The 11,132-nt window shown below is 37.9% G+C and overlaps 1 protein-coding gene across 4 annotated transcripts in view; it reads left to right on the forward strand.

Annotated features, from left to right (window-relative positions):
* The window catches only part of LOC145771718 (phenylalanine--tRNA ligase beta subunit-like), a 66,885-nt gene extending 63,579 nt beyond the window's left edge, over positions 1-3,306 (forward strand). For all 4 annotated transcript variants that reach the window (XM_082583445.1, XM_082583447.1, XM_082583444.1 and 1 more), the window contains exon 8: positions 2,591-3,306. In XM_082583445.1, coding sequence (XP_082439571.1) covers positions 2,591-2,729 — 139 coding nt within the window. In that variant the 3' untranslated portion in view covers positions 2,730-3,306. The remainder of the gene's footprint in view (positions 1-2,590) is intronic.
* Positions 3,307-11,132: the final 7,826 nt, after the last annotated feature.

Here is an 11,132-nt window from a genome sequence, read left to right on the forward strand (position 1 = left end):
GCATTTTAACCCTTAGAAGGTTGGGTTCCTGGAGTCTTGCTCAGTTTGGGGGGGGGCTGTCGATTCTTCTTATGCTTTAGAAGTGATATCTCTGTTATTTTTTAAGGCACGGTTTCAAAATTTGGGATTCACTTTGTAAAATTATTCACGCTGAGCATATCCGAAAATTGAAACTATGTGAATTTTAGAACTGCTCATATACGTAGAAATGTTGAGGTGACTTATGACTGTAATTCTAGCGTGAGTTTACACATTATTTTTGGTGGAGTAATGAAGAACATGCATTGCAATGTTGTGATTAAATTTTTTTTACATAATTTTACATACAGCCAATTCCCTTCACGCCGTGAAACAGTTAGGATTAACGAGACATGGGCCAAATCAATTACTTTATCTAGCTGGTGGGAAAATTTTAAACAATAGAATATGAAATATTTCAGAGGATGTGCTGAGAAATGCCTTATATCTCTCAATTTATAACCTTTATTCGCTCAAAATTTCAGCTCAATAGAGGTGAATAAAAGTTAAGAAAAGTCAAGAAATCTCGTAGTCGCAGCCTCAGTGGTTTTAGAGATACAACTGTTGATACAAAAAAGTTGAATTGACAGCCCCCCCCCCCCCCAACCTTCAAAGGGTTAAATAAGTCGTTTTAATTCAATTGACATACCTATTCAATTTTTTTTGTGATTATCGTGCCATCAGAAGGCCTGAATTGTCATTTTAAAAACAGAGCCTTTTAGGATTAGCAAAGCTCACACTTGAAATATTTCAACTGAGGAATTACAAATCAACGAAATTATGAAAGTTCAGTTCAGTTGTTTTTTTATTTCTGACCATCATATCAAAACAATACACATCAACATAGCAAAGGTCAAGAAAAAGGTAGAAGCGACAAAACGCGAACGTTAAAACGTGCTTGTGATCGAAGTAAGTTATTGAGTTGAAAAAAATTTGGCACGGTCGCAACACCTTCAGAAAAATTTAAGATATAAAGGGAAAATAAAAAATGTTACAAAACAAATAAACATATATAGGCTATAACTTTATTAGCCTACATAACTTTAGCTGATATATTGAAGATTTGTATGGACAGTTGCTATGAAGATCGGCCATGGTGCGTTATCAAGAGTGCTGATGGTCGTAAGGGGAACACGTCTTGATGCGTTTAGCTCATAGCAAAGAGCAAGGCAGGCAAAGAAAACCCCACAAAGAAATCCTACCACGGGAAAAGCCATTTCAAGCGCAACGCACCAGGCCTTGCACGACTCACAAAATAGATAGGCTATAACTTGACGACAGGAAACAATGACAAAAAACAAATAAAACAAACTAGCAAAAAACAACATCATCATCTTGCGGAAATTCAATTATACCCAGGGAAGTTATGTCTTAAAGATATCAAGCGTGCTTTGATAAAAGTTGCGTTGATAAAGCGATAATTTTAGACCCCTGTCAGCTAAACTCGCCACTTCCACACCGATCCAACGTTGGCTAACGTTGAATTAATGCAAAAATGACAGTCATCGCCAGCTGGGATGTAGTAGTGGTATGTCCCAGTAATATGATAAATTTGGGTTACCGTATGTTTTACACGTTAAACCATATTAAAGTGACAAAAAATATCCAATTTGGCATATTACGTTAAAAAACGTAACTTACGTAAAAAAACGTAAATTTGGGGGCGACTGGGAAATGAGTCTACCACTCTTCGAGTCTCCAGCCACCCAAATATATGTCAAACACAATCTGCCTCCAGCCGTAATCAAACTTGTGCTTTGCCGCTGCAGTATTGAAAACCACGAGCAGTTCCGCTCGGCCATGTCGCTAACATGTCACACCAGGCAAAGCAACTTGTTTTTGCAAAATGAATATGAGTTCTTTGAAGTTCATCACCAAACACTTGTGATATTTTTGCACTGCTGCAATTAACATTATGCTTAATGTGAGTGCTTCATTGTGATGTTTTGAACCGATGTTAAAAGGACTGTGTTGTGAATATTTTTGTATTATGGGCCCAATCTTCGGTATTATCAGTGTGTTACTATATCTTGTGCAACATATCAGATATCAGAATGTGACAGATCACAATTTGTCAGAAAAAATGCTGAATTTTAACAAAAATATGTGTATATTTTGTTTTTTTGGCTATAACTCGTTTTGTATTGTAAATAGAGCAAACTTTCTTCTTAGGACAGATAGAAACATGATGTTTTGGCAGCTTTTGAGCTATATAGGCCTATCATGACTCTAGGACCAGTGGTTGCCGAGATGGGCAATTTTTCCCCCTCGCTCGCAGAAATTGGGGGGTTGCCGGCTGGAAAATGGGGGTAACCCCCTAAAGTCAATTTTTTAATGAAGTTTTAGGTCATTTGTCGGGATTTAAGAACCCCGTTTTTTTCGATTTAAACAAAAAACTTTTTTCACTCCACCCTAGTGGATATTCAAGAAGCGGCTTGTCTCGGCTCTGTTCATGATGGATGATTGCCCCTTTGATCGTCTTGTTAGGAAGACGGTTTCCACACACGATTAGATATTTAATAATCGTTCTGAGCTATCAAACTCATCTTTTAACTGTTTGTATTTTCCATAGGTGTGCACAACTGATGGTACGCGGTAAAAGTGCAGGGAATCTGGGAGTTCTTCACCCTGATGTTATCACTAACTTCGACTTGACATGTCCTGCGGCCGCCCTAGAAATAAATCTGGAACATATTTATGAAACTTTGTGATGTGCATGGATCTTGGCGATGGTGTTTAGTGTTGGCCTATGTCGTAAATGTTGGTAGTCATACAATAAACAGGCAATAGCCAAGGGTTTTTGGTTTTGTTATGATCACAGCACCGGTATATGATTTCTAGTGAATCCATTTTTCTCTATGATTTTGAACCAGGGATATCTAAACAAGGGGATACGAAGGTGTTTATTAAGTCTGACGATAGAAGGCTTCTGTTTATCGTAAAATGACAATTGGCACCGATAGTACTTTAATAAATCTTATGATAACCTGCATTGCGCTATTAGCATCAGGCCTGGATATTCGGTGGCTGCTTGACTAGAAGACCTTCCAGGTCACTTCGCAGCCACCCGTTGCAGTAGGCCTATCCACACATTCTACGTGATCGTTTGTATTATCTGAGTTTGCTTTATGAATGTGTGTATTTATACTCGCAACAAAAATTAACGCCAATCAATGAAAACTGCATGCTCATGGTTACTTGTTAATTCAACTACCCGTATATACTTGCTTTACATCTAGTCTACTGCAAACGCAAAAGAAAAAACAGTGTAAGTTACTGGTAACATCTGCCAACTGTTTTCTGTAGCTAACTGTACCAGCTGTACTACAAAACTTTCGGAAATTTTAAGAAGAACCGCATGTTTCACGCGCTACAAACTAGCGTTCTGGTAGTGTCAGTGAGGTTGACTATGTTGGAGGAGTGACGGTGCATGGCGGCGGCTGTGAGGTTAGCCATGTTGAGATCGGTCATCTCCATAAAGGTATGATGATGTGAGAGGCTACAGTCAGAGATGGGAAAGACCACCAAGCAGTAGCGTACCTAGGGTATGGCAGGCATGGCTCGAGCCATGGACGCCACATTGATAGGGGCGCAAAAATTAGTTGGTAAAAATCAAAATTTGTGACTTACACTTTCTTCAAAATCTAATTTGCGCCCAATACCAAGATCCAGTAGCGTACCTAGGGTATGGCAAGCAGGGCTCGAGCCATGGGCGCCACTTTGATCGGGGCGCAAAATTCGGTTGGTAAAAGTTAAAATTTACACTTTCTTCAAAATCTACTTTGCGCCCAATGCAATACCAAGATCAAAAAAGAGTCTCTCTTTTGCTATAGCCATTGTTAAACAATGGAACTGTGGCGTTGCGAAAGCAACATCTGTGCCTCGTCTGGCTCATTTTGCGTTCAGTCTGCAATAATTGGAATGGAAGCTTAGTAAAGTTGCTAAGCAGCGATTAGTTGCTTAAAAGTAGGACCAGAACTTATTCACTTTTATAAGAATTTATAATTCTAATCTGTTGTATGACTTCAATTTGATTTGACCAGAGCACTCAGTCTGTTCTTGGAAGAAATTAGCATTAAAGTAGACTATTATTGAGCCTTAGGCATGATTATATGAAATTTTGAGAGCAAGAATTAGGCTAGGGATGATTTATTTTTACGTGCTGTGCTGGTGCTGCCTAGCACTTACAGTAGCAGTCTGAAGTTTTGAGGTTCATTCTCAACTTCACAAGCTGTGCCTTTATGAATATACGTATAGCTCACCCTACTTTTACCTAACTTACTCAAGTTATCAAATGGATAAAATGAACGCAATTCATAGTTAAACACACCAATATTGGGAATGATTCGCTATCAGTTTCTTCAATCTCTAGTTAGCATACAACCCAACGGTCACAAAACCCGCAAACATGCCAACAAATGTCAGTGACAAATTAATTAATATTAGTTTTTGAAAAAATCTGCAAGACTTGGGTTGTTTTATTTTTATCCACAGTTATCCGACAAAAATACCCGTATCTACAGGTCGGTCACCGCCGGTTGCATCAACACAGCGCTCTATTGAGATGTAATTTAAGTTGGCCTACAGCATACGTAAAAGACTATGAAAACATTTTGTATATGTAGGCCTATATAGCCTACCATTTTTATTGACCAAGTCTATTTTTTTAATTTAACTTTTACTTGCCCTTTTTAATTCCAAATAATTATAAAAGCAGACCATGAAACAAACCTATAGCCTACAAAGAAAAAGGAAAGTGGAACTGAAGGGCGAAAGAGACAAAATTTGCAAACAGAAGAAGCTGAAAAATCAAGCAAGGGGTAGCCGCTTTAGCTAGTTTTTATGGGAAATAACTTGGAAAGAAGGCACAAAGCGCAGCATTCTATCAAATCGATTAGCTCCGCAGAGAGAACAAAAGTTGCACGACTAAACAATGTCACGTGACTGCCTCTGAATTTGTAGGTAATAAAACGGCAATAACACATTTGTTTTCTTCGTGATTGGTTCATAAAAGACTTGTATGCAAATGCCTGCATTTCATGAATGCAAAATAGCAGTAGGCTACCATATTTGTATGCAAAATTTAACTTAAATTGTTAAAAAGGGCACACATCTAAACTTTGCCATGGGCGCCATCTTGCATAGGTACGCCACTGCCAAGATCAAAAAGGAGTCTCTCTTTTACTGTAGCCGCCCATTGTTAAACAATGGAATTGTGGCGTTGCAAAAGCAACATTGCAGGCCTACCTCTTCTGGCTCGTTTTGCGTTCAGTCAGCAACAATTGGAAGTCGCTAAGTAGCGATTAGTTGAAGCATAAAAGTAGCCCTAGAATTTACTTATTCATTTTTATAAGAATTTGTAAATCCAATCTGTTGTATGACTTCAATTTGGCCTGACCAGAGCACTCAGTCTGTTCTAGAAAGAAATTAGCATGAAAGTATTATTGAGCCTACAGCACTATTATATGAAATTTTAAGACCAAGAATTAGGCTCGGTAGGCTATGATTTATTTTGACGTGCTGTGCTGAGCACTTAGCTAGCAGTCTGAAGTTTTGAGGTTCATTCACAAGCTGTGCTTTATGAATATACGGTACCGTACTTTTACCTATAACTTCCTCAAGTTATCAAACGGATAAAATAAACGCAATTCGTAGTAGAATGTGACGCTCGAGTTGAAGTCGGACTCTGGAACATTGTCTGTGGCGCTCGAGAGCTATTTTCTCTGACGTAACGCGCGTCACATCAATGACGTCAAGTCGGATTCTGAAATATTCTGCTCCAATTAACAAATACCGCGTGCTCTCGGAATGCAGTCTTGTAATCAATTTTTGCATTATGCCTGAATCGCATTTCTACTGTACTTCATCGACACGTAGATCCAGTGGCGGCTCGTGCCATGGGGCTGCAGGGCTGCAGCCCCCCCTGAAAAAAAGAGAAAAGAGGGAAAATATGTTTTCCTCTGTGTTTGTCTGACCCGATCACTTTTTTCACTTATGAATTGCGGATCGAAAATGAAAATATTTAAAGTTTCGTTTGGAAACATGGCTTTTGGACAACATTCTCTGCAGCCCACAGACATCTTATTATAACTAGACTGCGCTTCTCGTATTTCGATTGAAGAAATTGAAAAAAGGCGGCGGCCATTGTTAGTGTCTCAAACTCGCGTGAAAGCTGCGCTGTTAACGATAACATTTCTGAGCTGGTTGCGCTTCTGCAGAAAACTAACTTGTTAACTATAATTTAGAACTTTGGTGTAATAGAGGTTTTATTCATCTATGAAATGAATAAAAGCATGTGTTAAATTGCACAGAATTATACATACAGTCTATAATATAAAGCATAAACACTGCGATGCGAGAGCACGTATACGATACACTGAATGCAGCAGTTCAGCAGAACTCTTACCGTATTCAATTTGGCGTTACAGCTGAGCTGATGATTAGCCTATTGTAAAAATAGCAACAAACAGTTTATTACATCAAACCTAAGCGAATGATACGCTATATTATAGCGGCTATAACGTAGGCCTATAGCTCAACAAAATCAAAACAAATTAAATATTCACCAATACTGATGTGATGTCGAAAGGAAGTGGTTTATTGGTGTTTGAAAACCACTGTTTTGTTAAGCGTTTTACGAACCAATTTGCCTTGTATTTGCTTGCAGGTTTCCTTACCAATGTGGTAAAACCTAATTTTTAAATAACATTTGGACACAGTTTCGACTAGCGTAAAAATGTGATTATCGGTAACGGTGCATTCAAACACATGATCCGTGAGATTAGTAAATATCTTGGAATGATTTATATTTCCAAGCACAGCTACCGCAATAGCTTCCACAATGCCTGGACGAAGAGGTAATCTCCCAGCTGTGGTAGTTAGTAACCGTTTAATGCATAATTCAGTTTCCTCACAAATATATACAACACTGAAAGAAGGTTTAAAAAGTCCACTTCTATCTTTAAACGATAAGAAGCTGGGTTGAACAGGTAAAGTGTGTGAACTCAGTTCAAAGCGGCACCTTGCACATAACGTTATCTTTGCGCACATTTTGGCAGCATAACCAGCAATGTACGAAATTGCAGCTTTTTTGTAAACTGACAAAACGGCCTACTATATTATATGTAAAACTTGTTTGTGCGGAGGTATATAAAGCACTTTCAAAACAAAAAAAAAGGAAGCAATTACGTAATTTAAAATTAACAAATTCCAACAATATGTTTGCGATTATAGAACAGCAAAGGTGAAATCATATAAAGATTTCGTCATACTAGGTGAATTGCGGAGATATTTATTAGTTGTTATTTCACAGCAACTTGAAACTGAAGCTATTTCTTTAAAAGTTATTGTTGATGAAATCACACGAATTTACGTCATAATGCAACGTTTTGCTACAACGGAGAAAATCGAAAGCCATCAATCTCTATTGAACAGAATCCTGGTAAAAGCTGCGGTTGTGTTGTTGCATAGAAAACTATTTGTTTTGTCAATTATTTGTTCACAACAACTGAGTTTTTTAAGAAACGCAAATATTATAGGAGAATTACATTTTGTAGAAAGTTAAGTTGTGTTCAGTCGTGTTCTCATTGCTTTAAGAATTGGCGCTCCAGTTGTTTCAGGAACGAGGAGGCGACTGATTCTTAACTAATTAATTCATCTACTTCTACTTGTTTTAAAGTATCAGGTTTGGTGGCCGTGCTTAACTACTGTATAGGCCTATTTATCGATTCATATACCGCAATATTAGATCCTTTCATGCACGTCTTAAACAAACCATTATAGTTTTGCCACCTTTTCCTTTTGTTGGTTTTGTTCCTGTATTTCTTTTTCACAATATCATTTCTTTTTCATTCTGACAAGGAAAAATGAATTGAATTGAATTCAAAACAATGAAAATTCATTACGGGTCCCTACAAAAGCATTGGCAAACGCGCGGAATAGGTACACTAATAATGGCTGACGTCTGAACCTGCTTTCTTCAAAAATCGTAAACGAGAGAAGTGACGATGCGCGGTCTAGTTATAATAAGATGTCTATGCTGCAGCCCCAGATTTTGGATTTTGAGCGCTGGGATTGGCTAAAAAATAGCCTTGAAGCTCCACCTCTTTTGGTATTTTACAGCAATTTTTGAATCTGTTGGGGCTGCATGGAAAACAGCCCTCCCTAACCGAATAATTTTACAGACATTTTAAAGTTAGGTTTTGTTTCGCAGAGTAGCGATGAGCCATGAATGTAGGAGTGATAGCTGTAGGGTTAGGGTATTCAACAGGTTATAGGATGTACTAGGGCAAGAAAACAAAAGTGCTAGGACAAGAAACAATAACTTAAACTGGATCTCGAACCTCAATTGTCGTAGGCTACTGTGTGATGTGCAGTCTGACCATAGAAAGAGCACAACACCTTGCTCTCCTGGGCCACATCCACACCTGCTTTTGCATGAGGATGGGTTTCCTTTATGTCCGGTTTTCTTTCTCCATCCTATTATTATTACGAAGTGGCTATTTTTACACACTTGTTGCCATAGTTACAATCAGGTATTGCCAGAGTTAGGATTAAAGATAGGAAGGGTTAATTAAGGTAAGGGTTAAAGTTAGGATTAGGAATAAGGTTAGGGTTTTGATCTTTGCCCAGTTTTGATCTTAGCATGTGACTTCATGCTGCTGAAGGACCACTTTGGTAGGCCTACTGTATGTATGATATTGATAGTTGGTATAGCATTTCCTAGGGCAAGGAACTTAACGATAATTGTCTCCACTCAGTGATCCGTCAGGAGTGATATATATGGATATTCTTATTTTGACTCTGAATCTACCTTCATTTAAAAATTTGACTATGATTTCATTTGTCTTAACAGGTTTATGCTATAATAATTTACACTTTAATTGGAACATTTTGCAATTTATATACAATGGATAATTTTGTAATGTCATTGAAAAAAATTAGGTTTTTCCAGTTGCCTTTACAAGAAAAACTTAGCATCAAAGCACAAGGAAGACCCACTCCAAACCTTGACATTTCCCAATCATCCACCAGTAGAGGTAACCCTTATGCAAGGAAGTTTAACAGAAATGTGTATGATGATCATGACTGGCTGTGTGGCTGCAACAGTGAAAATGATTTCTTTTGCTTTCCCTGTTTACTGTTTGGTGGAGATCAAGAACATTCCTGGACCAAAGTAGGTGTGAAAGACCTGAAACATCTAAGTAGAAAGACAGAGAAGCATAGTAGATCAACTTTCTACAATCTACATGAACAGCACTTTGAGCCTTTCAGTGCTTGGCAAAGTTAATATTGCTACACTTATAGATTCTGGATACCGGTATCAACTCTCCATTACTAAACATAATGAAGAAGTAATAAAAAACAGAACAGCATTGTCAAAGATTATAGATTGTATAAAATTTTGTGGCAAATTTGAATTGCCATTAAGGGGACATGATGAAAGTTAAGGCTCAAAAAATCCTGGTGTGTTCATGGGGTTAATTGATTTTGCTTTCAATCTTGACTCACCCTTCCAAAATCATTTTAATTCTGCAAAGGTATTCAAAGGTACATCCAAAACTATTCAAAATGAGCTTTTAGAAACAATTCTTGAGCTTTGCAAAAGCAAAATCAAAGAAGAAATATCACAGTCTGAGTTTGTAGCAATCATGTGTGATGAAACTACTGACATCTCAGAGAAGACACAGATGGTAATTGTACTATGGTATGAAAGTCATGGGAAGCCTGTTGAAAGATTTTTTTTTTTAATCCTGCTAACCAGACAGCAGAAGCTCTGTCTTCAATCCTATTTCAGGAATCAGGAACTTGAAGTTTCCAAACTTGTAGCACAAACTTATGATGGTGCTGCTGCTATGAATGGTGCAAGAAATGGTGTGCAAGCAAGAATCAAGCAAGTATATACAGTATAGCAATTCACACTTTGTCCATTGTTATGCACACCAGCTAAACTTGGTTATACAAAAAGCCACTTCGCAGAATACCGGTGTCAGAGTCTTTTTTAACAGTCTTTCGGGAATGCCAAGTTTTTTCTCCAAATCTCTTCAAAGAATGGCTGCTTTGGACTAAGTTGCTCAAAGGCGTATTCCTCGTCCATTAGCAACACGATGGAATTTTAAAAGCAGGACAGTGAATGCTGTATCTGAGGTAAAAGACGCACTTATAGAATGCTGCTCAACTTTGGAACAAAGCAACTCTTCAGTGACTGGCTTTGCTGCTGCTGGTATAAAACGAATGCTCATAGATCCAAAATTTGTGTTTTGGTTAGATCTCTTTTCGAAAATCATGCCTCATGTTGACATACTGTTTGCTTAGCTGCAGTCTGTGGAGCTTGAGTCATTTAAAGTGCAGTGCTCACAAGATAATTTTCTGTCAGCAATACAAAGAGTAAGGGAAGGCATTGCTGCAGAGAATGAGTCACCTTCACCCACACGGAGAATGCCTGAATCCCAAATAATTGATGCTAAAGAAGTATGTGATGTTGTCTTAATGCAGTGTCAAGAAAGGTTCAAGTTCACCAATCATCTTGAAGCAAGCAATTTATTTAATTTGAAAAATGCTTCACAATGTGCAAGACAGTTTCCAGAAAAAGCTTTAGAAAAATGATGTGAAGCATACCCTATGCTATTTAAAGACCAGCTTAAACCGGAGCTGTCTGTTCTCTATTCTAGAAATGACATGCATTCAGTGAGTGGACTTGTGCAGCTGCTTTCATTGCTAAACCTGGAAGGAATGCAATCAACTTTTTTTAAAGTAATAAAGCTAGCTAAAATTTACTTACCACTCCAATGTCAACAGCAGAACCAGAACGTTGCTTTTCGTCACTAAAAAGGATTAAAACCTTTTCTTGCAGCACCATGTGTACTGAAAGACTTTCTGCATTAGCCATGGTGTCAATAGAAAATAGCTTGATAACTGAAACCAAAGATTTCAATGAGAGGGTAATTGACCATTTGCCAATGCAAAAAGTCGCCGAATGGAATTTATCTATAAATAAAGGTCAGCTGTTCTTTGCATGTGATGCTCAGTAATGTGTAGCAAAGATGAAATGTGAGACTTATGGCTTGAGCGAGATCAATGGTTAATTGGTTAATGGTTATGAGTGACTTATACTT

This window comes from Aplidium turbinatum, chromosome 6 (genome assembly GCF_918807975.1).
Source record: "Aplidium turbinatum chromosome 6, kaAplTurb1.1, whole genome shotgun sequence".
Taxonomy (NCBI): Eukaryota; Metazoa; Chordata; class Ascidiacea; order Aplousobranchia; family Polyclinidae; genus Aplidium; species Aplidium turbinatum.